A 27,916-nucleotide genomic window follows, 5' to 3' on the forward strand; every position below is an offset into this window, starting at 1 on the left:
AAACAGTTATAATCTTACACATAGATGTGAAACAAATATGTAATTAATTTTTTTTTTATATATTTGTTCATATAAAAAATAATAATATCAATTACCCCCCCCCCCCCGATTTCTCATAGCTACGAGTAATCGATTACTCATGCCCTAGCTGGGACACGGACCAGCTAGCCTAGCTGTTGGCCAAAAACACCTCCTGGAGTTTTAAGCTAGGCTAGTGGTCTGTATCCGCTTCCATTCATTTGTGCTAAGCTAGGCTAGCTTGCAGCCGGATAGCTTTCTACTGAATGCAGAGAGGAAATTGGCATCCATCTTCTTGTCTGACTCTGGAGAAGATAGTGAGCATGTTTCCTATAATGTTGTGTTCCTTTAATATGCATGGTATTCGCCCAATAATTTTTATGCCAGGCATCATTACCCATAGGCTACACACACACACATATATATACACACACATCTTTTGAAGCATTATTAATGTTGTACATTAGGATATTGCTCACACAACAACCAAAATAACAAGAGCCTGTTGTAGAGTGTTGTAGCCTAATAAGATTGAAACAGCCTTAAATTGGATTAATGGGAAACATACACATTCAATCACATTATTAAAGAGGCACATTGAATGGTTTGTTTCGATCTTGGACTTTATTTTTTAATGTATCTTTCTTTTTTATTTAAATTTATTTTTACTATTGATGATAGAAAATTGGGACGCCTCTTTCCATCACAGTTGACTGACATTTATTTCTTCCCAAACTAGTTCTTCTTGCTCCTGTACAGATCTCAGTGAATATTTTAACAAAATAAAAACACTGTAAATAAATTAACCACATAATCAATGTAAACACGTCATCCCAATGGGCTGGGGGAGGTTTGTGTACACATGTACAGTTGACCCAATTGAGATGGTCAACTGTGTTAGTTCATGTGATGAGTGTATGTTTAACGGTTTAAATAGCAACCATAATATAGACATTTCATTGTACAAATAGTTGTACTGGTAGTGTCAACTCCAGCAACTTGCGAGAGAGGAGGTACTGGTGAGTAAACTGCAGCCACTGCTACACACACACGCACACATCAATTCAGTCACAGTGGGGAATGGAGAGTAGAGGTGTGGTAACTTATCCTAGATCTACAAGCACCGAACATGAGAAAGGGAATATTCATTATGTGACATACTGTATGGAGGACGCATAAGCATCACCCGGCCATAAACATTGCCAAAAGTAACCTTTGGCTTCTTGCATAGTTCTTGTAGTGTGTGTGTGTATGTGTATGTGTATGTGTGTGTGTGTGTGTGTGTGTGTGTGTGCGTGTGTGTGTGTGCATGTATGTGTGCATAACATTAATGATCATGATGACATCTGTTCACACCAAGATGCACAAGAAGCTTATCTGTATACTATAGAGTGTAGAAGGTGATTGACAGATGGGACAGTCAGCAGCTGCAGGGAATTTCACAAGGAGATATCAAGCGCTTCTCTGCCCCTGTATTTTCATAATGACTGTAGTACAGGCAAGGTGGGGGGAATGGGGAGTGTATTTAATTGTCCTAAGGGTGTTGTTCTATGTCTTCTGGAATGCTTCCAGGTCCCGTTTGTACCAGTCAGGGGCCTCCGGGTCACTCTTTCCGGTGGAATCCTGGTCGTAACCATAGGCAACTGTCAGCTCCTCGTTCTTCTGCACTGCTTGGAGGGTTCTGATGCACTTGATCGGCCCAAACCGAGGATGGACGTATCTGTACAGACCAGATGGACACATATGAAGTGAACGGGTCCATTCTGGACGCGTGTAGCTTATTGACAGCGGAAGAGTGCAAGAATGTGACAATGTGACCATGTGACCGTGGCAGCGCGAGAGAGCGGCAGTGCGGAAATAGGCTGTCTATTGCCATTCTCTAAGACAAACTCTAACCTTAACCAGCTCCTTAACAGCGCCTAAACTTAACCCTTCTAACCTTAACCCTTCTAACCTTAACCAACTCCGAAACAATGCCTAACCTTAACCTTAACCATGCCTAACCTTAACCTTAACCATAGAAAGAATATTGCCATTCTCTAAGACAAACTCTAACCTTAACCAGCTCCTTAACAGCGCCTAAACTTAACCCTTCTAATCTTAACCAACTCCGAAACAACTAACCTTAACCTTAACCTTAACCATGCCTAACCTTAACCGGCGAAAGAATACACGTAAAAAAAATAAATAAAAAAAAAATTGAAGGGATTCGAACTTGTAACCAACGGACCGCAGGACCGCAGCGCTGCCAGGTGAGCTAAGCTTCGAATGAAAATCATCGGCGATTACGCCTACATAATGCCGCAAGCTCTGCCGCTCCGCTCTGCGGCTGCCGCACCTGCCGCGGGGTGTGTCGCAGCCAATCAGGGAAAACGCGGAAGCACTCGGGCGCACTCTTCCGCTGTCAATAAGCAATAAGCATTCTGGACATGAGATGACCCAATGGTCAATTTACTTTAGATTCACCAGGGATTGAAATTGAAAAGGTTTTCTTTGGATTTGGTTGGATATGGTTACAGTGTGTGTGAGACCTTTTGATGACATTTTAATTAACCAGGGAATTTTGATTGACATTTGACCTTTATCCGATTTACAAAACCAACAGATTTGAGAGCACAAAGCACGCTAGGCGTGCTTGCATTAAAAACCCAACTGACCCACTTAATCAAATCCACCAATTTAGCATTGGGGCTAGATTCGATGCTATATCCATATTCACTGTATCAAGCTATTATCATACTGTGGATTTTTGTAATATAGTGAATAAAAAAGTGTTACCTAAATTAATCATGAAAAGCAGATATGAAGTTGGATTTCTTAACTGGAAATTAGTTTCAGTTCGATACTGTATGACATTTTATGTTACCCTGCAGTCCAATATGATGAGCATCACTTGGATTGTCTAACATGTAATTTGCTATGCCTAAGCAGATATATATTATATATATACTTATGTCCCTGTTTTTTCTCTCACTCACGGGTCATATTTGCAGTTGGGGGTGAAGGAGTGATTGGCCTTATGGCCCATGGAGGCGCAGTATATGTCCATCTGGCTCAGCGACTGAGGGACGTCGATCACGGTGTACTGGTCCAATGAGATGGTGTTCCCATTCAGCGACCAATCCCTGCTGTCCACCTGGGGCCAAAATATGGTAAAATGGTTTTAAATAGTTTGAAGGTAGAAATTAGGATCCAAAATAAATCTATTCCACCACAGAAAACACAACTAGGGCTGGGTTACTTTACAAGATACCATCTTTTTCAAATGGGTCATATCCAATTATGTTATTTTCAGTGTTTCAGGGGTAACAGTAATGTGCTTTGTTTTGTTTTTCAATGTAAACTAATTTGGTAAGATATTTACCACATCTCATGCCTTCTCATAATCACTGCTATGCTGATGACACTCAACTCTTCCTCTCCTTTCCTCCCCCAGACCACCTCAAACTGAACCTAAACAAAACGGAGTTACTTCACCTGCTGGCCAAATGCTACCTGCTGACTGACCTTTCTATCACAGTGGAGAATGTAGCTGTGACTTTGTCCGCAACCGCCAAGAACCTAGGTGTGGGGGGAGCTCCCGTAGCTCACCGCATATCTCGGCGCTATTTCTGCGTCGGGGAAAACCGTGCTCGTCACAGATCTGGGGGACACGAGTTCGATTCCCGGACCCGCCGTCATTTCTCAGAATGTCTTCCCCTGCTCTACATCCCATTTCAACCTGTTTCTGTCGGTCATGCTTGACCAGAAAAGCGATAAACGCTAAAAAAAAGTAAAAAAAAAAACATAGGTGTGGTCCTTGACGACCGGCTGAACTTCTCCACTCACGTCGCTGCAACAACCAGAACCTAAATATTCAGAACCATAATCCAAAGAAAACCAGAACCTGAAGATTCAGAACCATAATCCAAAGAAAACCAGAACCTGCCCCTTCCTGACAAAATAAGTCACTTAACTCCTCCTGCAATCAACAGTCATGTCTCGCCTCGACTACTGCAATGCACTGTTATCTGGTCTACCGACTACAAGCCACTTCAACTCTTACAGAACGCAGCTGATCTCCAACCTACCAAAGTCAGCCCATGTTAAATGGGGGACCCTGATGTAAACAAGACGAAAGTCTTTCTCTGGTCTTCATCCCCTTAACAATTGTGTGTATTGAGCCGTACTGTTTTGTACCCATTCTGCAATCTGTTAATAAACTTTTCAATCAATCAATCAACCCCACTTTTTAGGAAGCTGCACTGGCGGGAAGACAGCTATGCTCAGTCCTTGCTCCACAATGGTGGAACAAACTTCCCACCACAGTCCGAACAACCGAAACCCGACCAATTTTCCATCATCGACTAAAAACACACTTCTTCAATCAATATATATATTAAAAAGAAAATCCTATATTATACTATATACTACCTACTATTAGCATAGTCTTTATGTCTTTACTACTATGCACTCAAGATTGTAGCACCCAAGTTCAACACCGTTTGATGAACATTATTACTTAGCTGAAAGAATTGTATCCTTCCTGCTGACCTGTTGTACAGAACTTATACTTTTGGATAAAAGCGTCAGCTAAATTACTAAATGTAAATATTTCTTGATTGATTTTGAATAATTAAATTCCCAGAGATTCCCAAATAATAAACACTTTTGAAATTGAAAAAGTAAATCCTAATTTTGATCATCTTCATTTACAGATTGGATCAAATACCTACATAATAAATATATAATTCCTACAATTTGTGCCAAACTAATTTACACAATGCTGCCAAATTAAGCACATCACTGCCAGGGGACTCTCTCTGTATACCGGCATGGTGTCTATGTTCCCATGCTGGCGCACAGGATGTGTTTTACATCAACCAGCAATGATTGGTTCGTTTTCCAGAGACCAGAGTGGAAGAGAAGAGGGGAACAACAGTAGTGACTGAGTGAAATAGTGTAAAAACTAGGGATGTCCAATATTATCGGAAAATATCGGTATCGGTTTTCAAATTATTATTATAATTTTTTTAACATTTCTATAACCTTTATTTACCCAGGCAAGCAAGTAAGAACAAATTCTGATTTTATTTATTGTCAAAAGTATGCATAATGTTGTGTTAATTCCACAAGAAGAGATATGTAATGTTAATTACCTGAAATTATTCCATTTGGGGGGGGGGGGTATCAGTTGATATCAGTATCGGAAATTAAGAGTTGGACAATATTGGTATATCGGTATCGGTAAAAAAGCCAATATCGAGCATCCCTAGTAAAAACCTAATAAGCGTCCAAGAAAGGTTTATGGAGCAATTTTGTGAGTTTTGCCCATCCCTAGTTAAAGAGGAAGAAAAAGCGATCGGCAGTGAGGACAACAATAGTGTGAGACATAAGTGCTGCACTGTAGCTTTAAGTCACATGCATACATCTGTCTGCTATACCTCGGAGTGTGTGATGCGGACTCCGTTGTAAAAGGCCATCACTGTGTCCAGCTGAGAGTCTGTCTTGGCAAACAGACCCTGTCCTGCTCCTGTGATCAGTGAGTCTGCCACAAACACCCTAATATATAGGACAACAGCAGGAAATCACTCTTAATACACAGGACAACAGCAGGAAATCACTCTTAACACACAGGACAACAGCAGGAAATCACTCTTAACACACAGGACAACAGCAGGAAATCACTCTTAACACACAGGACAACAGCAGGAAATCACTCTTAACACACAGGACAACAGCAGGAAATCACTCTTAACACACAGGACAACACCAGGAAATCACTCTTAACACACAGGAAAACAGCAGGAAATCACTCTTAATACACAGGACAACGGCAGGAAATCACTCTTAATACACAGGACAACGGCAGGAAATCACTCTTAATACACAGGACAACGGCAGGAAATCACTCTTAACACACAGGACAACGGCAGGAAATCACTCTTAACACACAGGAAAACGGCAGGAAATCACTCTTAACACACAGGACAACGGCAGGAAATCACTCTTAACACACAGGACAACGGCAGGAAATCACTCTTAACACACAGGACAACGGCAGGAAATCACTCTTAATACACAGGACAACGGCAGGAAATCACTCTTAATACACAGGACAACGGCAGGAAATCACTCTTAACACACAGGAAAACAGCAGGAAATCACTCTTAACACTTTGAGTGCCACGCCGGGTTTTCCTTTTTACCCCCTTGATGCCACTATCCACTTCAATGTTAACGTTAATATCGCCTAATCTAAATTATGGCTATGTGTCTAATCTGCCCGTCGCTTATCAAAGACTATTTTCCAGTCAGTGCTGTCAAGGCAGATTGGTTTTTTATCTCGTCATTTCCGTTTCAGAGCATTTAGAAAAGCACCCGTTTTGAGATAAAAAACAGTTCATTCTGGACCATTCTATGAAAATCGTCTTTTACTGGAATATTCCACAACGTTGATATTCGTCGGCCTATTTATGAATCGTTTTCAAATAAATGCTAGATGATCAATATTATATGTGCATGCAAGCACATTCGGGCCGCGCACGGATAATCGCCGCGTTGATTTCCTCTTGGACTTTTACAGTGAAACCGAAAGAGCCCATTTCACAAAACAGCTTATAACTTCATCAAAATTAGTCTGATTATCCTAACACTGATAACATAAATTCCTTACCTGACATCAGATGGTATCCAACTGGTATATTCCAATTCCTGATCACCATTCGAAAAAATCGATAAGTGTATAGATCCAACGCGATACAGTAGAACTCCATGATCAGCGGGGCTCAGAGGCTCCAGAATGAACTGTGGTAACCCCGGCTGGATCAGTGGACTGGAAAATGTGGAGTACCGGATTTTTTTCCCCATCCATTTTCATTGAGTCCATTCCAAAATCCCTTATGTCATCTGGGAGACGATAGGGGGCGGTTTTTTCCACATATGATCGCCGGCGGTGCTCGTATAATCCGAGAAATCTCGTGAGTGGCTTTCAACCACATATTAATAAACCCGAGATATCTCGTGTGTGGCAGTTAAAGTGTTAACACACAGGAAAACAGCAGGAAATCATTCATACCTTCATTGGAATGTTCAGCAGAGTGTGTATTCAGTGTGTGAGGTCGATACAGAGAACGGACAACACCTGACCAACCATGCCGTGTGTGTGAACTTGGACGGATAGCGCTGGGAGTCGGATTCCAAAAATAATTGATTCTTTGACATAGACATTTGGGAATCACCAGTTGACTCCAAAGGTGTGGTATCGATTCCACAGTAGAATTGAACAACTTTTAAGTAAATTTAGTCTCGTCTTGAAATTCGCACCACAAAAAATCTTCTAATAAAACAGCAACAATAGCGGAAGGGTATGGTATCATACCTTTTGCTCTCATAAGGGTCTGGAAGCAGGGTGTGGGTGGCAATACAGGTGGAGGTGGACTTGTCATAGGTGTACACAGGGCCTACAAAACAACATGTAAATATGAATTGTTATCTGGTGCGACATCTTCTTAATACTCTTCATACAGTTGTCTTTATCGTATGCAGTGGAAACACGTAGAACCAAAGCCGAGAGAGACTGTCAAGAGGTCTGCTACATACTGTACACGACACATTCTTCAATGGAGGTCTTTCAGATAATGGCTAAGTGAAATACCAAACTAATGTACCAAAGTAGATTCACAACATCCTGTGTATGTGTGTTTCCGTGCAGTCCAATTTTTCTGTTGAAATATTTAATTGCATCATCAATTCTAACAATTGCCCACAATTTCAGTTCATTCCTTTATTTATACTTGTGAGGCACTGAGGTTTCCCTCATTTACAGTGACAAGATACATAAAAAAAAAAAAAACATACATAATAACATACATACATAAATAGCAGCATTTCAAATCACAACAACATGTCAAGAAGGAACAATGAAATCAACTAGATAGACAGTGGTTAGAGATCAACTAAAACGGATACAACTTGATAGACAGTGGTTAGAAATCAAGGTCCTAAACTCTGCAACAGAGAAGAGAATATCAGTCTTTAGAGTGTGTTGGAGGTCATTCCATGAGCTATAGTGACGTCAAAGGAACATGCACATTACTGCGTTACATCGTTGCCAGAATGCTATGCGTTTTCTTTTGTCCTCCTATAGCGTTAGATTACGCTTATACGGTCCTCGGTAGATGACGCGTGATGGAAGCTAATTTGAAGGCCACACTCAAGAGAGATGGACTTTGTTTCCGCCACAGCTACTGCTTTTTCAGAGGGGGGGGGGGGGGGGGGGGTAGAAAGTAACCAGTAATCGAGTAACGTAACTAATTACTTTGATTAGATTAGAGTAGATTTCATTCACGGTATTTGCTGCCGTATCAGGGGCGCCTGGTGGTACTAAATCCAGATTGAACTCTACCATTGGAAAGAGGAGATTTGGCCCAATCCATAGATGTGTGACTTGGCCATAATAAGGCCATTTATAGGCCTGATAGTCTATATTCATATTTCAAATAACATGTGTCCGGATGGCAAAATTCAGTACTGTATCTACAAAAAACCCTGTAAATCATCTGCCCTTTATTCATTTGCTTAGATTAGTGCTTTGTACACTTGATCTCAAGAAGGTGCTGAATGAGATATTCTTCTTTGGTTCATTACAATTTACTCAAGCCTAGTAACAGACACAATATTTCTGACACTGGGAATACATTCCCTGAGATCCATAAATGTCCCTGGCTAGCAGTGTTAATTTTGTCAGCTATTTTAAATTTTAGTCTTAGTCATGTGTCAAATGCTCTTTTTAGTTATCATATTTAGTCACCTTTATCTATTTTTAGTTTAGTCAAGTTTTAGTCAACTACAGGTCTGAGCATTTTAGTCTTAGTCTTTTTTGTTTAGTCTCGATTTATTCTTTTTTGTTTAGTCTCGCCACTCAATTACAGCCTAAGTTGGCGTGAGCTTTTTCTAAACAAAAACAAGCTAACTTTAGTGCTAGCTGGTTAGACTTATGTAAACTATTTAATGTGTTCTATGTTATTATTGATGCTGATGTTATTAGGTGGAGTTGCGTGCCCTCTTGGGGTTTTGTTTTGGGGAAGAGTGGGGCGCGCGCCTGTGACAGGTCCGTTGTTGTGTTGTGGAGTGGAAAGAGGAAGAAGGTGAATAACACCGTTATGTTGATGAAAGTATAGGAAAGTATAGGCGGACTATTCCTCGGTTACATTGGTGGCAGCGGTGGAATTGTTTCCTGCATTAGTGTCCAGCGTGAGAAGAAAAGGGAATGCAGTTAGAGATGATTTGACAGCTAGCTAGTTGCTAATGCTAAGAGTAACGTATGTGGTATTCCCAATAAAGAATTTCAATATAGTTTCAAAGTATAGTTAGACAGCATTTGCCGTTGGACAGTAAGAAGTGGAAACGGTTCTTGACTTGAGTTTGGTGATCAACATAAGGGTTTTATTCACCTTCTTCCTCTTTCCACTCCACAACACAACAACGGACCTGTCACAGGCGCGCGCCCCACTCTTCCCCAAAACAGCTGTAGCTCCTTCGAGCTCTATATATCTAACGTATGCCCAGAGGTCTGGTCTTTGTTTTCTTCCAAGCCCACTGCATACAAGACCACCGAGACCCTGTTGCCCCGCCATTGTTCCATTAAACCCCTGTTGTGTGCAGTTACTGCTATCTAGAATGCTGGCTAAGAACAAATAACGCGGGTGAGGAAATTAATCAAAGCACTTGCGCTGCACACATAGGAAACAGAAATGGTGCACTAATAATAACATGAATTATTCTTCACCTGAACAGCACGATCTCTCAGTGGCGAGGAGTAATGCGTGGGAGGCTCACGCTGCCCCCGATACTTCCTGATTCTGCTGTACAGGCGCACCAACCGACCTGTAGGAGTCGCTGTCCACAACGTCCAATCCCCACCCACCGGCTTTCCCACCCTCCAACACTGCCCAATTGTGTTAGTACGACGGCCGGCCAAGCCGGTAGCAACGCAGAGAGCTGGGCTCGATACCAGCATCTCCTGTGTTAGTGGCGAGCGCCTTGCCCCCTGTGCCACTCAGCCGCCAACATGAATTATTCTAAAAGTTATAATTATTTTGTCTCGTCTTAAAATGAAGAGAGATTTCGGCAAGATTTTATTTTGTAAACTACATTTTGTGTGGTCGTTTGTAGTCAACGACATTGCATGAATTATTTAGTCACGTTACTGTCACAAGATCTCCATTAACTCAATCAGCGCCGGACCCGATGATAGTCGGGTTATCTCGCCGACCATTCAGCGTCAGACCCAAGTATAGTCGGGTTTTCATCGTTATTTCTTTTATTCGATATTTCCATTCATTACAAGCACGGACATCGGGGTTAACATGGGGAATCATCCTGAGAATGCCAAAGTGCAATACCGACCGGCCGCATCCACCCAGGTGGCAGTATCGAGCACCCTTTGAAACATATCTTGGCCTGTGAGTCGATCAAAAGTCTCCGGTCGGATTTCTATTGGTCGGGCAAGGGGGGCGGTTATAACGGTCGGATTGAGAAGCGTGAATTGCTCCCGGTGCATGATGTGTGGCGGATTATGTTGGCGACACGATCGACACCAATACTGGGACTCGCGATCAGATAATTGGAATATTCTTTTTGGGGTACATCCTAGTGAAGGTGCTATATCATCAATCCTGCATTGTTCCAAGCATGACTTCACTTCGATGACAATATATGTGTGTAACGTTACTCCACAACGTGTGCCGTTGGTGACGATCAAAGCATTAAAAAACTACCACCCCCCACCCTTTCATGCATTCATGATGAAACATAATACAGATAATATAGATGTGATTTAGAAATAGTAGCGTGTAGAGGCGAGAAACGGCAATGTGTTTAGTGAATTGCACGTATTGCTGCATAGCGTAGTTTTCTGTGATTAGACAGGATTACTATAAAACTATAATATTCACCACGGTATAAAATGGGAATGTATGGATGATTTTTTTTAACACATATTGAACGATAGATAGTCGATGTCAAATGGGCCATAGTATTGTATCCATAGCTATAATATAGAATATAGTTATAGCCCTGCAAACACCGCCACGTATTCCTATATTTTAGAGCGTCTGTCTTTTAACAACACATCACGCATATCGCTGTGGCGTCCATTGAGTTAACGCCGACGGGACGTCTCGTCTCATTGTCGTCAGGGGAAAAAGCTTCGTTGACGACCATATTTACTCATAATTTTCGTTGACTAAATTAACACTGGTCCCTAGATACCAATAACATGCAAATGGCGGATTTTCAGAAAATAGGGCTAGGGCTCAAGAGGTTCAAATCATTGGTAAACAAACATAGTAGGGATGGCACGATACCACTTTTTCATGTCCGATACCGATATCACAGCCTTGAGTATCTGTCGATACTGATTCGATACTACCCCCCCCCCCTCCCACTCTTAAAAACAATTCCTAACAAGTCCTATTCCCCTAAAAGAAGAAATACATAGCATACATTACTCAGTTATGCAATAGTTTGAAATGTGAAATTTATTAGAAGGATAAATAGGGATGGGTATCGTTAGGATTTTATCGATACTACTACTTTTATCGATACTGCTTAACGGTTCGGTACTTTGTCGATACTCTTATCGGTTCTTTTTGATAATTTTTTTATGATTTTTATATTTGCAGTTGAGAGCATTGGTCATCTCCCTACAGTAAAGATTAGAAATGATTGAATTATTGTAAATTTGTGTGGAGTGGTGGGAATAGCTGCTTCAATAATAACTTATAACAACAACAGACAAGTTAGACAACTATGTATACAAAAAAAAACGATATACACTGAATGATTAGTTGTTACCTAAAGTCCTTGGACTCCACTGTAGAGAACAGGTGCAGGCCTTTGACAACAAACTTTGTCACAGCCCTGTGACACTCATTCACCCTATCCTCTGTCATCCTTCCTCTAGCTGCTAGGGAGAAAGGACTTTGGGTGGTGGAGGTAGAGGGAGGATGTGTGGTGGCCTGGGCTCACTGGGCTGGGACATGGTGGCTGACGCCTCAGCTTGACGATCTATAAAACGTTTTTAGATTGTAGTATTTGTAGCTAAACAATTATTTTGTTTATTAGCCTATTTGTAATAATTCGTTATTAGCCTAGGCAACGCCGTATCTTGGCTTACCGGCTGCAGTGGACGTGGATGCAGATGGAACACTGCGCGCAAGGTAGTCGAATACGGCGCATTTCTGCACACTAATATCATGTTTTGCCAACAGATGTTTTGATAAATTGCTCGTATTGCCACCCTTACTGGCAAATGTTTTGTTGCACTTGTGGCAACGTGCGTTGTCGGCATCGACTCTTGTAAAGTATATCCATACTTTCGAGCGCTTCGCTCTCTCCGCCATGACGAGTGCATGCAGAGGCAGAGCTGTCTGTGTGCAGCGTGCTTCAGCATGGAGACAGCACCTTCGTTAAGAAGTACCCGTATGTGTATGACTATCGCGACTCGCGAGGAGTGTGTGTAATAATAATGGCTCGCTGCGGCTCACTTCTCGTGCAGAGACCGAGAGAGGAGAGATCGTTCGCAACTTTTAAATAATAATAATAATAATAATTTCTGACGTCGGAGCTTATAAATACTGGTCTATAAATAATGGTCTTTTCTAATATAGTACCGGTTCCCGTTTAGAACCGGGGTCCGGGGGTCATCCCTAAGGATAAACCCCTTGAGATATGCTATCTCGTTTTCGAGGGGGTCCTTAACACTTTGAGTGCCAGCAGGGGGCGCCAGAAATAGCGCTTGAGTGCCAGCGCTGTAGTCAATGGGAGGGCGATCACATTTGCGAACGCATAAACTATATCTTAAATTATGTGCCTAATACGCCCGTCGCTTATCAATGACTTGTTTGCAGTCAACATTGTCGCAACGGAGGGCGGCTGATTGGCGCAGTGGGCAAGGCGCTCACCACTAACGGAGGAGACGCTGGGTTCGAGCCCAGCTCTCGGCGTTGCTACCGGCTGGCCGGTCGTTCATACTAACACAAAAAAACATTGTCGAAACGGATTGTTTTTTTAATCGTTACATTTCCGTTTTATACCATTTTGAAAAACGCTAGTTTTTTTAAACTTACAAACAAAAAATCTGCAGGAATCGCACTTTACTGGAATACACAAAACACGTTGTAATTTTTCGGCCTATTTATGAATAGTTTTCAAATAAACGCTAGATTATCGATAGAATATGTATACTTATGCACGCTAGAGAAGCGGGCTGAAAAATCGAGTATCTTATTTCCTGATCAGCACACACACACTCACAGCCACACACACACATATGGGACACGCTGAGATATAGGTGAAAAAAGCTCTGATTATCCCAAGACTGGTAAAATAGATTCCTTACCTCAGATTAGATGTTCTCCAAAAAGATTATTCCAATTCCTGATCGCCATTCCAAATATCGATCGCGTTTATTGATCCAATGCTGGGTACTGGAAACACATAATCCACGCTGTTCTGAGGGTGGGCAATGACTGGGATCGTCTCCGGTTACATGCCTGACAAGTAAAATGTGGATTCTTTTTTCCCATCCATTTCATTCACTCCAATCCAATGGGTGCAATACCATCCGGAGAGACGATAGGGGGCGGTATTTTCCCTGTTCGAGCTCAGATAGATCCCCACTGGTAACGTAAGGCTAGATTGATGAAAAATTTATGGAAATCGATAATAAAAAAAATAACGATTAAATAACGAGATTTCTCGTTCTTGGCACTCAACGCATGGCATGAACTAACGAGATTTCTCGTGGCTGGCACTCAAAGTGTTAACATAGGATACAAAACATAAGGACAACAAATACACTTATACACTGACAAGACGCTCTCCCCCACAATCCACAATGATTCCTCCCAAGAGGATCACCAATATATATATGTTCCCGTATAAAACACATACAAAATTATAATTTGATCTGTAAACAACATGTAAGCCCTAACACAGTAAATCAATAACAGGTGCAAGTAGTCTGTAGATGAGTGAACAAAGATATCTTAAATAACCGGTAAGAAGTGAGAGATCTGAGTGAACTAGGCAGTTTGTTCCAATCAGCTGGTGCTTTATATTTAAACTAAAGGCAAGTCGACCAATAGCTTTGGTGGTTCGAGGTATGGTAAATAAAGGATGATCCGTGTGTCTGTAGTGCTGCTGCTTTTTATTTTGTTCAGAAATCTTGAGATCAAGTGTACAAAGAATCTAAGCAAATTAATAAAGGGCAGATGCAGATCTGGTGCAATGCGCAGAGATTTTAAAATCATTGGTAAACAAACGTAGTGCTGAAAATATACACTTTGACTGCTGTTTTGATAGGGTTATGGTCTTTACTCTTGGCTACATTTGAAAAAGAAACACAACATTGTACTTATTTGGGATTGTCGTGTTGGAAATAAAATGCCGGTTTGGCAACATGAAGCAAGGCTAGGTGTCGGAAACCCACAGAAAGGGGCTGGTCATCCTGCACAATAAATTTGGTTATTTTCTCGGTTATCAGCTTTGCTTCGTTACCGTCTGCAGGGAGTTTCTCGCGCTTCTGAATGGTTTCCAACTACGTTATCTAGGTCGTCCTCGGACGTTAGCTGTTGCGGCAAAGCTTTTCCTCTTGGCATTTGTTGCACGTATAAACTCGGCATACTCCGTTTCCATGATGAATCTGCAAGTGTTTAATTAAGTCCGTAGTGTTGAAGTTTCCAGTGTTGCTGCCACCCCTAGAAATACTTCCATTGCTGATATTACACTCGGCTGTGTCGTGTTATTCCACGTATACACACGTGAGTCCTCTGTATTTGTTTGCGAGTGTCTTTATTCTGTTAGCTCCGTAGCTCCACCATTATCCGCTCCTAGTCTACTCTGCCCCAGTACGGTGGCCTGTACTCTGTGTCGTATTAGCGCCATACATTAACATAACACCACAGGCTGTTTTGCCTTTTTCTTCTTTGAGCTTAAAATAACACAGCTGGGGCAGTCAGGTGGCGTAGCGGAGATTGTGCTCGTCACCAATGCAAGAGGCTGCGGTCTCGACTCCCGGAGAGTCAGCATTGCCTTGGCTTAGGCTGATCGCTATACTAACTCGTTTGGCTGAGTTAGGGGGAGGGAAGCCGTGGGTGGGTCCTGGGCGTTGTGGACAGCGACCCCTACAGTTCGGTCGGGGCGCCTGCTCAGCGAGGGTAGGATCTGGAGAGAGGTAGTGCGACCTTCCACACGTTACACTCTCCCGGTGAGAATCTGCGCTGCCAGGCTGGCTGCCGGCTGGCTGCACATGCGTCGGAGGAAAGCATGCGACAGTCTCCGGCCTCCCGGACCAACAGTAGGGGGGGGTGCGCAACAACCAGGAAGGGGGTTGGGAATTGGCATAACGACTAACAGTGGGATGGGAGAAAAATCGGAAAAAAGGAGGGGGAAAAAGATTATAAAAAAAATAATAATAACACAGCTGACATGATCGCGGTGCTCGCGTTTAGCTAACGCTAACGTTGTCGCGCTACTACTGTTCATGTGATGGCACGCTTTACGCCATGTATCGGATCGGAAAATACTTCCTGCTTTTCCGATATCCGATTCTGTGAATTTGGCCAGTATCGGACCAATACCGAGTATCGCATCGGTGCCATCCCTAAAACAGTGCTGAAAATAATACACTTTGACTGCTGTTTTGATAGGGTTAGGGTCTTTACTCTTGGCTACATTAGAAAAAGAAACGCAACATCACGTATTAATACGGACTGTATTGATCTATTTGTGACGTGAAATAAATCTCGGCCCGGGCTTAAGAAGTTAAAGAGAAATTATACCATGGGCTTTCATATTAACTCATTCTGCGCCATCGCTTAATAATAATAATAATAATAATAATACATCTATTTTATATAGCGCTTTTCCAGGTGAAGTGCGCGAGAGGGCGCTAGAACAACACCGCTTTAATCAATGGGGGGACTGCGAGATTTGCGAGTGCTTAAAATTAGGGATGTCCGATATTATCGACCTACCGATATTATCGGCCGATATTGGCATAAAAATGTGATTGCATTTATTTAACCTTTATTTACCCAGGCAAGCAAGTAAGAACAAATTATTATTTTATTTATTGTCAAAGTATGCATAATGTTGTGTTAATTACACGACAAGAGATATGCAGGGGGGGGGGGGGGCCTGCATATATCGGTATCGGTTGATATCGGAAATTAAGAGTTGGACAATATCGGTATAGGTAAAAAAGCCAATATCGAGCATCCCTACTTAAAATATATCTTAAATTATAGCTATGGGTCTAATACACCCGGCGATTATCAGTGAGTTGCTTCCAGTCAACATGTACAAAACGGATTGTTTTTTCATCGGTACATTTCCGTTTTATACCGTTTTGAATATGAGTAGTTTTGTCACGTTGTCATTTTTCGCCTGGTTATCGAATCTTCCTGAAATCAACGCTAGATCATCATTATTATCCTTCCTCGTGCAAGAATGAAAAGAGCCCTGGACCGCGGTGCCCCCCCCCCCCCATCTCCTGCACCCAATGGCACACAGCCACACACACACACGAGACAGCGTCGATCGGGGTAGAAATAAATATCAGATCAACGATCAAATTTATATATAGTGTTCTTACCTTGTATCCGATGTAATGCAAAAGAAATAATCCAATTATCTGATCGCTATTCCAAATACTGCTTGTGGAGGTCCGTACCACATTACCGACTGTTACACACTGACGGGCGGGCGGGGTTACCGTTCCATGCCATCGTTGTTGAGGCCTACCTCGCCTGAGTATTTAAACCCCACCCGCACGGCTCGGATCGTCCCAGAAAAGAAACTACACCATTCCCAATGGAGTGCAATACCAGCTGGAAGGCGTAGGCGGCGGTATTTGCCCTTTTGCAAGCTCAGACCCATTCCCAACGATAACATCAGACTGGATGGATGAAAATGAATGGATATCGCTAATAAAAGAAATAATGATTAAAACCAGACTATACTCGTGATTGGCGCTGAAAGAGTTAAAGGTCCCGTGTCTTATAAATGGCCTTTTCCAGTGTTTGGCATTGTTTTATAGCAATGGGGGGTTAGTATCAATGGGTCTGTGTCTCTAATTACCATTTTGGCGGATTGCTCTAATTCCATAGCTGTCAACCCTCCCGTTTTTCCCGGGATTCTCCTGTTTTTTCGACCTTCTTCACGCCCTGTTCACGGTTCATGGAATTGGCACGTATTTTGTACTTATTAATTTTTACAAAATGGCTGCAATTCCCCTCCGTGACGACAGGTGGCAGCAGTGTAGATTAGAACGTTATCACAGGAAGTCAGACCGGGAGACGGTTGCGACCCGAAAAAGAATAAGAACAGCGACCGGATAAAGCTCAGAGCTCAGGGGAGAGACTGATGCACCGAGGGTGTCAAATCAACTTAGCCAGTGTCTCTTGATTGCCCACTCTGTGGCTTTTGTCTCTGGAACAAAAGGTTTGCAAATCTTCTGTGGATAAAACAATACAAAGTTACTGTATGTGATGCAGGAATGTGTAAATGTGTTGGTGAACAGCCGTTTGCTCTGCGCCTCCCCTGTCCCCTCCTCCCATTCCTCCACGGAGAGCATGCCTTCACTGACGCCCAATTTCCTGAATGCGATTTATAAATATAAATTGACCCGTTTTAAAAGTTGTCGTGAATTGTCATGGTATGACAAATACAGTTACTGATAACTCGCAGGCATTGCAGAGATATTGAGGGAAAACACAAAATCGCATTGGCTTTTTTTCTATCTCACTTTTCTCTGTAGACACACACACTGTTCCAAAAATGATATTCCCACTGCTAAATTAATGACCATAGGTATTTTGTATAGCTTTAACGAGTTGTAGTATTAATATGTAGCCTACAGTGATGAAGGTATAAAGACACTATGGTAATACATTGATTGATTGCTAACTTTAACAGATTGCAGAATGGGCACAATACAGTATGGCGCAATACACAATTGTTAAGGGGATGCAGACCAGAGAAGGACTTCTTCCCCCATTTTCAATTCATAACATTTACAGTAAAATCAAATACATTTACAGATTACAACCTTTATTTAATGGTTAATATTTTGATAAAATGTAATTTACTGTATTTTTATAGCATTTACACTTAAAGTAGGAACACAAAAGTAATCTGTAAAATAATACAGTGCATTTCCTGTGAAAAAACATTTACAGTTTACCCTTAAACGAATGGCTGGGTACATACAGGTTTTGACCAGCAGATGGCAAGCGACGAGGCAGCGCCATTGGGAGGGGGCGGGGCAGAGTGGGAGGGGGCGGTGCCGAGGGGGTGGGCCGGGGCGGGGCTAAAATGTACACGTTTTGTCTCCTGCCTATGTTGACAGCTATGTCTAATTCAGTTGCGGGGAAACACAAACACAGACGCATTTTACACACAACCTGACGTGGAGGGTCTCCTCCCTGGTAGAGAGAGAGTGACCGCACGCAGGAGTGTGTAAATGTGTGTGCGCGCGGGGCTGGTGGAGGGTCTTCTCCCTGGGATATCACTGTCAAAATAGCTTTGACTGCCACGCGCACGCCCATATTCCGATCCGTGCAATAATATTCACAGCGGTATATATTGTCATTTGAAACAAGTTACCAATGCATTGTCCCGTGGGATTATGCCCCCCCGCGAAGAAATTAATTAGTATCCCCCTCAATCTTTCGACCTCTCTCTCTGTGCCAGTCGCAGGCTGTGGGCGACTGTCACTCAAAGCGCTTATGGGCCGAAACAGCTTGGAATCTTGAAGTCGAATTTTTTTGCTTTTGAGTAATTGATTACAAATATAAAACAATGCAATTTTTTTTTTTTTTTTACAGGTGCATTCCATCGACTCACAGGAATTGTGTAGTTGCCCAAATAGTGAAAGGAATAGCAATGCATGTCCCCTTTAAATCAACATATAGATTAGTGGTCAAACCCACAATGATTGATGAATGAATGGGGTGGGGGGGGGGGGGGGGGGGGGGGTGGGTGATTGGTCCTCCAGAAGGAGAGATATTCACATAAATTACTCATGCATGGCAGTGAGTACATTTTCACTTTCTTAAGGCTTTGATGGGTAGTGGGAGATTCACAATATGTTCTCCTTTGGCAGTTTATTTCTTAGGGGAAGAGGCTGACATCCCCTCCTCCCAAAGCTACATACTGTGAAACAAGGATTCTATAAGGAAGACTATGTCCAGACACATAAGACATTATTTGTAAGGCAGAATCATGTTCTACCATTCCCTTTAATATAATTTTCACGATGTAGCACATTTTGTTCATACTGCACATAGCTCTTACTGACTCATCATCCATACTGTATAGTTTGAAATAGGGATGTCCGATATTATCGGCCTACCGATATTATCGGCCGATATCGGCATTAAAATTTGATATCGGAAAATATCGGTATCGGTTTAAAAAAAAGAGATTTTTTTTTTTTTTTTAAACATAACATCAAATTAGACACACAAGCATTAACAGTAAACATCCAATGAAATCACATTTGAATCATTATAAATGTAGTTTAAGCGATATATACCTAATACTTGCTATCTAATACCCTACATACATATGCTCTTGCTCGCTCACCCCCCCCGGACCCCCACTCATTCGTTTCTAACCAGGCACTACAATTCATATGCTAGCTTTTATTCTCTCCACCACTTCTAACCAGATTGCAATGTTGGTTTCACTGACACCTAAAATTCTTGCTGTAGATATTTCTAGATAAATCACATCAAGATAGGTAAGAACCCATACCTTCCGGCAAGATGCTATCAGCTTTTTAGCAGCTGTGAGACCGGATAAAACTAGTCTCTTTAGCTGTATAGGGGCTGCAAACTGAAAAACATCATTCAACAGCAATACAGAGGGATGTACAGGTATGTTCAGAAATAAGAATTCTGATAATTGCTGGGACACTTCTTCCCAGAATATCTTAACCGGTGGGCAATCCCAATACATGTGCATAAATGTACCCTCATCTCCATTTGTACATAAGGAACATAGGGAATCTTGTTTAAGTCCCATTCTGTTCAATCTTATAGGAGTCAGGTATGCTATGAATATAATTAAGATTAATTTGTTGATGGTCCGGGTTACGTGACGCAATTCAAACGTTTGCCCAGACTTCTTGCCAATCAAAATCTATTTCCAAGTCTGGTATATCCCTCCTCCAGACTGAGTCTAGGGGGAGGATTCCATACGAAGACGTTAGTAAGTGATGTCTCTCTTTCATAGAAGAATTTGTGATATCTGTGGTGCTCAATTGGTATCTTTAATGGGACTCCATGAGCCTTCAAACAATCCAATAACTGTGCGTAAAAATAATATGTGGAACTGGTGAGGTTAAATTTTTTATGTATATCTTGATAGCTACAAAAACCCCGTTTGTTGAAAACATCTCCCAATGTGTGTATGCCCTGCTTTTCCCATTTGGGGTATCTTATAGGTTGTTTTCCAATAAGGAGTGCATTGTTATTGAATAGGGGAGTATGGCTATGCCATTTATGTTGGTTAGAATATTTCTTTTGTGTTTCACGCCATATCCGGATCACATGTGTAATAAGGGGGCCAAATTTCAATTCGCATTGCTTAATTGATAATATGGTGTATACCATGTCCTGCAGTCTATGTGGTGCTACTATATTTTCTTCTAAGTTTCTCCAGGATATCTAAGTTTCTCCAGGAGAAACTATATCGGAAAATATCGGTATCGGTTTAAAAAAATATATATATATATTTTTTTACATTTCTATAACCTCTATTTACCCAGGCAAGCAAGTAAGAACAAATTCTGATTTTATTTATTGTCAAAAGTATGCATAATGTTGTGTTAATTCCACAACAAGAGATATGTAATGTTAATTACCTGAAATTATTCCATTTTGGGGGGGGGGGGGACCCTGCATATATCGGTATCGGTTGATATCGGTATCGGAAATTAAGAGTTGGACAATATCGGTATAGGTAAAAAAGCCAATATCGAGCATCCCTAGTTTGAAAGGTTCCATCTGAATGTATCTGGCTCAGAGAATATAATGAGTCACTCACTCATTCCTAGACTGAACCTTTCCTCTCACTGAAAGCAAACACCCCATGACACCCTCATCACTCACTCTCAGGTGTGACTTCGCAGCGTGGCCTGCCCGTCTCCGTGGAGACCAGGGCGGCGAGTCGAGCCTCGATCAATTCTCCCTCCACGAAGGTCCCATACAGAGCCGTCTGGCTGTCGGGGTAGATGTATGCGACCGATTTACCGGTCATCTCCCCGTCATTGTTCACTTCCCCGAACACACAGCCCTGGTCCTACACACACACACACAAAGAAGACACAAATACAAAGTTAAAAGATTGTTCATATACACGCAAACATCCATGCATCGCATGCACACCGGTAGAACCCATAAAGATCACAGCAATATAAAAACACAGTCGATCAATGCTTAAAAGTTCACAAAATTCTGTTGAAGTATATTTTTACTCACAATAAGGCTGTAATACACTGGGAATTTTTTTTGTCAACATTGTAGTGCAACATCGCCATGGTAACCTCTAGTAACCCAAGATGAATTCTACTGTATATTTTGTTCCATTTCTCCCTTCAACAACTGGGCAACCCAGGATGCGTGTAGCTTATTCCCAGCGGAAGAGTGCGTTGCGTGCTTCTGCGTTTTCCCTGATTGGCTGCGACGCCCATGTGACCGCGGCAGCGCGAGAGAGCGGCAGAGCGGAAATAGGCTGTCTATTGCCATTCTCTAAGACAAACTCTAACCATAACCAGCTCCTTAACAGCGCCTAAACTTAACCCTTCTAACCTTAACCAACTCCGAAACAATGCCTAACCTTAACCTTAACCATAACCAACTCCGAAAGAATATTGCCATTCTCTAAGACAAACTCTAACCTTAACCAGCTCCTTAACAGCGCCTAAACTTAACCCTTCTAACCTTAACCAACTCCGAAACAATGCCTAACCTTAACCATAACTTGGTTAAGGCTTGGTTCCTCTGGCCGGGTGGGCGCCCTGAGCTTCCCCTCTGCTCTCGGCAGCCGACCACTCTGGAGTACCCCTTGGGCCGCCTGGTATCCCTCCATGATCTCCACCAGATCCACTGCGTTTTTTGGGTTACGTTGGCGGGCCAGCTCCTTGGGAGAGCCCTGATGTACCTGTCCATGATCACCCTCTCAACCCCACTTAAGGTCCGGGGATCTGACATCAGCAAGCTGTTTGTGATCCGGGTGAGGTCATACATTTGAGCTCTGGGGGAGACGGTTGAATCACAAGTCCAATCATGGTACCGTTGTGTAGGGCCTTATGGAATCTGCGATCATGGAATCGCGGAGGGTTTCACGGAATTGAGATATTAACACGGAATTCTGAATTATTGCCGAATGGCGTGGAATTTGCTTAATCTCTTAACTGGCGCCCAGAAAAGTGGCCATTTTTAAACTTGAACTTGAGGACTGCATACTTTTTTTGAAAAGCGTATCTTATAGCACATGCATACGCCTGGTCTCTTTTGAAAGATAACATTCTGAAGTTTCTCATACAATAAAGAAAGACCACTTTTTGTGCTAATGAAATAAAGTAACATAGGTCTGAACTTGAGTTGTAGAAAAACTGGTTACTCACGTTTTTCTGTAGTAGTTGCAATATCCAAATATAGTATTTCCAAAAAACTTGGTATGAGCTGGAAAACACCCTGGGTCCATAGCCTGAAGTCTTATGTAGTACATGTCCAATTTCATAAAAATCTGTTCATAAATTTGTGATTAGGAGCGATTTTTTTCTGTGGAGAAAATAAAAAGCTCTCCAGTAAACCATTTCCTCATTGACTTCAATTCATTCTGTGTTTTTTTCTCTTCCTGTTTTCGCTCGTGACTTTTCATCTAGATCCCTGATTCGAAGATCCCCAACTGGGATATCATTGGAAAGCCACACTCATTGGCTACGACCCTTTCCAATAATTTTGAGTTCGCCAAATGATTGACGGAGCTATAGCCCCGGGAGTCTGGGGTGGTAATCAAAAAAGAAAAGAAAAAACTCTGCATTGGCGCACGCCTCATATCGGCATGTAACTCGAGAACTGCTGAACAGATTTTGTCGCCTGAAAGGGCAATCGACAGGCAACAAATAGGGCTTTAATTCTCTCTCTCTATATATATATATATATATATATATATATATATATATATATATATATATATATATATATATATTGTATTTTAGAAAATGCAGACCCGGGCCGCTAGAGGTCGGCAAATTGGCGCATCTCGCCGGTGGGCAAATCGTCCTCAAGAGGTCCCAGGGCCGGGGCGGTGCCAGTTAAGAGGTTAAATTATACATAAATCGGTTTTAATATAAATCAATCTTCACTACGACTTTAAAACAGTGTATCACAACATTCCTGCACCGTTCCAGCCGGTCTGCCACAATATATATATATATATTACAATATGTATTATAATATTATAATACAATCTCAACTGTGTAGCAGATAAGAGATTAATTTGATTAATATCGCAATATATTTAATCGTGACCCTTGTATAGTGATATGTATTGTATCGCCAGATTCTTGCAGATACACAGCCCTAGTTGTTAGGGACACTGGCCTGACATAGCTGACCAAAATGTATCAACACTACAGTATATGCTCAAGCAAACCTTTGTGTAATGCTGAAAGACATTATTGTGATACTGGGCTATGTGTGTGTGTATGTGTGTGCTGCTGACCCACAGGGTAGTAGATCCAGCACTCCCCACAGCGGCTGTTGTCTTTGTACTGGCCCTTGAACATCAGTCGGCCCTCTCCGTCATACTCCTGAGCAGTGCCATTCAGCTCACCGTCCATGTAAGTCCCATGGAGGACACCCCCGTCCTCGTACCTATACAATCCCTGACCGTGTAGGGCGTCGTCCACATAGAAGCCTTCCAGGGTACTGCAGAGAGAGGATGAAGTGAGAAGATGAGATAAGAAGAAATGGGTGAAATCAAATGAGAAGAGAAGTGATGAAATGAGAAGATGTGTTGACAAAATGAGATGGGTGAAATGTAGGGATGCCCCGATCGATCGGCCACCGATCGTTATCGGCCGATAATCAGTATAAATATGCGATCGGTGATAATGCTTTATTTTCGCCGATCGTCAAAACCGATCTCACTCGCTGAGTTCTGTCTCAGACACCGGGAGCTGCACACACTCCCACCCAGTGGTGCGGCGTCTGCTCCTCCCTCCAGCCCCTCCCGGACGCATGTAAACACGGGTCTAGTCTAGTCTAGTGGGACGGGACCTCCCTGAGCTAACGTTAGCTACCTTTACAAAATGACCCAGTCAACCATTCACTTCCAGTCCAATACATGATGAGGCATTGTCTAACCGAACGGTATCTAGCCGGCCAGCTACTGATAGCTCCTGACATCAACAAACGCTCCAGCAAGTCTAGTAGAGACGTGTATGATACCTCCGCTAGCTCACGTTAGCTGACGCCAGCTCACTGTTCAAAAACGAAATGTCCCACTGAACTAAATAGTTCACTGAGGCGCTGTATCAACGTTATATAGCCGGCCAGCAGTAGCCACAGATAGCTCCTGATATCAATGTTTTATAACACTCATTCGATGCGTATTCAAGCTGAGGGCATGTTGTTGAATGTGATCAATAGGGTCCAGCTGCAGCTCCGGAGAATCCTGGCCGTAGCTGCAGGCTACTCGAGTATAGGGTCCAGCTGCAGCTCCGGAGAATCCTGGCTGTAGCTGGAGGCTACTAGAGTACACACAGACAGTGGAGCTTGTTGCGTGGTGGTGATGTCTCGCAGATAATACAAGTACAAGTCTAATTATATAATATATATATTTTATAAAAAAATGTAAATAAAAAATTAATTATATATAATTAAAAAAGAAATGTAATCAAAAACTATCGGTATCGGATCGGTATCGGCCGATATGGCTCACGACGATCGGTGATCGGTGGCAAAAAACGTGATCGGGGCATCCCTAGTGAAATGAGATGAGATTATAGGTGAAATTAGATAAAATATGAGATTATAGGTGAAATGAGATAAAGTGAGATTATAGGTGAAATTAGATTAAAAGAGATGAGATTATAGGTGAAATGAGAGGATATAGGTGAAATGAGATGAGAAGCGATGCGATTATAGGTGAAATTAGATAAGAGATGAGATTATAGGTGAAATGAGATCAAATATGAGATTATAGGTGAGATGAGATAAGAGATGGGATTATATGTGAAATGAGATGAGATTATAGGTGAAATGGGATTATAGGTGAAATGAGATAAGAGATGAGATTATAGGTGAAATGAGATAAGATTATACGTCAAATGAGATAAGAGATTATAGGTGAAATGAGATGAGATTAATATAAATCAAATGAGAAGATATGAAATTAGGTGAAATAAAAATAAATTAGATTAGATGAAATGAGAAGAGATCAGATAAAGTGAAATGAGATGAGAAGAGGTGAGATTATACATGAAATGAGATGAGGTCACACTGTATACCTTCCATCCCAGTCCTGTCACACTGTACCTTCCATCGAAGAAGAAAAACTTGCCCTTGCCATTCTTTTCTCCGTGAATGAAGTGTCCTTCAAAACGATCACTAGACGAGTAGGTCACTGTACAGAACCCATGGGGCTGATCTTCTTCATCCAATGGACCTGCAGGTGCGCATGCGCACAGGCACACACACACACACACAGATGATTGACAGTCAGACCTTGGCCTACATATAACCTAAAATACAATCAGGAGGAGACACTATCGTTCTCCATCTCTCACACACAGCTGTGTTTATGTTGGAGGACATTGCCAACAGTTTATTCTAAGGCTGATGTTTAATAGACATTTGAAAATGTAGCCTATGCATTTTACTGCCAATTCGGTGAAACGGTTAAATGGTTCCTGTGTCTGACCCGATTCAGGACCATGTTCCTATACGGCAACAGTCCATGCCTTGCAAGTGTTGACCGATTTTGATCATTCACACATACTGTCTAACTAACTAACAACATAAATAATTAAATACATATTGTCACGACGAGTGCATAACTAATGTATTAATTTGTTGCTATTTAAGCATTAATGGGAAAATCTACCCTAAAACAGAATTATTTTTAGTTTGAGATACTATATCAAAATTTGTTTCATTTTAAATGCAGGGCTTACGGCTCAAATAGAAAATGTACCCATATCCCAGTAAAAGCATAGTGCATAGGTGACCTATACTGTCAGATAGGAGTTGTCTATGGAGCTGCTCCAGGATTTATCTCTTGATGACATCATCATCACTAGTATTGTCTCTGTTATTCATCTTAAGGATAGACTTGTTCACATTCACAAATCGAAACTGAGCTGTACACTTATTTTGTGTATCTTCCATGCATTATACAAGGAGTAGGCTTGCTCCCCTGTGGTGAGAAAGAGACTGTGCCAAATGTCATGTATGTTGTGTATGTCATAAATGTCACTATGAATTGAAAATGGGGGACCCTGATGTAAACAAGACAAACGTCTTTCTCTGGTCTGCATCCCCTTAACAATTGTGTGTATTGAGCCGTACTGTATTTAATTTGTACCCATTCTGCAATCTGTTAAATAAAGTTTTCATTCATTCATTCAGTCATTCATTCAGCCACGAGGTGCAATTTCCCAGTATATTGTTCAGGAATGCAGGAAAGTTACTTTGTTTCTTCTTATCAATACGACGGAGTGCTATAATTACAATGTAGCCATCAAATGACTGCCCTATGAAGTTACACCACGCTGCATTACCAGTTGCCAAGTGTGTCCTCCAACTCCAAACATGGTACAGTACATAGCGCGAATATAATTGACCGCCTAGAATAACGGTTATTACACACGAACAGATCGGGCCGAAATCACCACCGCGGATTAAATCAATAACGTTTAAAAGTTATGTTTCGCAATTGATTGAATCGCTGTTCGAGAGTCCTCGATAGCAGGCAGCGGTGGAGCGAGGCGACCATGTTGCCATCGCCGCCCGTCTGTCATGTGGGGTTACTTCCGAAATAAAGACCCTGGCGCCGCGGCACGTTACCGAACAGGCCCGCGCAACGTGCGGCTTCTTCGAAACCACCTATTCCCAAAAATATTTGGCGACAGTTAACAACGGATTCGGACAGTCGTAGCGGTGGAATTGCCGCATTTCTCGTCTCTTACCTTCCACGACTTCTTCTACATCATCATCGCTGTCCATAGTTGTGCCGCCGCCCTCTGCCGCGCCGCTCCGGGACGAGTTTGCAGAGTTGGCAGGATAACAAGCGCGCAGGGTTGGAAGTGAAGCTCGTCGGATTTTAATCAAGTCAGCATTAGATGCTCCCGTCGTCTTCCCATCCCACACATACAGTTCCCACCGCAGAGAGCTCTCCCGTCCTCCCTCCCTCCGCCGACCTGAGCTGACATAATCCACAATCACATTGAACTTGTTTAAGTGGAAGCGCATTCATGTCTACCCAACCCCCCCCCCCCCCCCCCCCACCTCCAATGTACAGCCCTCACCCAACCCCACCCCACCAACCTCCTCCAATGTACAGTTTCTACGCCAAATGTATATACACTCCTTTTCTGGACACTTTTGTATCACAAACAGTACTGTATTTGCAAATCTGATATGTCATAAATGTATAGATGTAGCAGTACTGTCTATCTGTATGTCATGTATGTCATATATGTTATGATGAATTGAAAATGGGGGACCCTGGTGGAAACAAGACGAAAGTCTTTCTCTGGTCTGCATCCCCTTAACAATTGTATGTATTGAGATGTACTGTACTGTACCCATTCTGCAATCTGTTAATAAACTTTT

At 42.2% G+C, this 27,916-nt stretch overlaps 1 protein-coding gene across 1 annotated transcript; it reads right to left on the reverse strand.

Annotated features, from left to right (window-relative positions):
• Positions 1 to 643: 643 nt before the first annotated feature.
• setd7 (SET domain containing 7, histone lysine methyltransferase) lies at positions 644 to 27,489 on the reverse strand. The gene is made up of 8 exons (XM_084331882.1): positions 27,271 to 27,489; positions 25,619 to 25,748; positions 23,806 to 24,007; positions 21,182 to 21,371; positions 7,378 to 7,459; positions 5,442 to 5,559; positions 2,997 to 3,154; positions 644 to 1,738 (listed from the first exon to the last, which is right to left on the reverse strand). Exons 1-8 carry the CDS (start codon positions 27,305 to 27,307, stop codon positions 1,567 to 1,569), a joined length of 1,089 nt encoding a protein of 362 aa, XP_084188008.1. The 5' UTR covers positions 27,308 to 27,489; the 3' UTR covers positions 644 to 1,566.
• Between the last annotated feature and the right edge of the window lie 427 nt (positions 27,490 to 27,916).

This window comes from Notolepis coatsorum (assembly GCF_963971535.1).
Source record: "Notolepis coatsorum genome assembly, chromosome: 16".
Taxonomy (NCBI): Eukaryota; Metazoa; Chordata; class Actinopteri; order Aulopiformes; family Paralepididae; genus Notolepis; species Notolepis coatsorum.

What these genes read in the sequence shown, in the direction of transcription:
- setd7 (XM_084331882.1), bottom strand. Translation starts at nt 27,307, where the DNA reads ATGGACAGCGATGATGATGTAGAAGAAGTCGTGGAAG. An exon ending in TTTTTCTTCTTCGATGGAAG is followed by an intron (nt 24,008 to 25,618) that starts GTACAGTGTGAC and finishes CTCTCTCTGCAG; the next exon opens with TACCCTGGAAGGCTTCTATG. An exon ending in CTGCGAAGTCACACCTGAGA is followed by an intron (nt 7,460 to 21,181) that starts GTGAGTGATGAG and finishes GTTGTTTTGTAG; the next exon opens with GCCCTGTGTACACCTATGAC.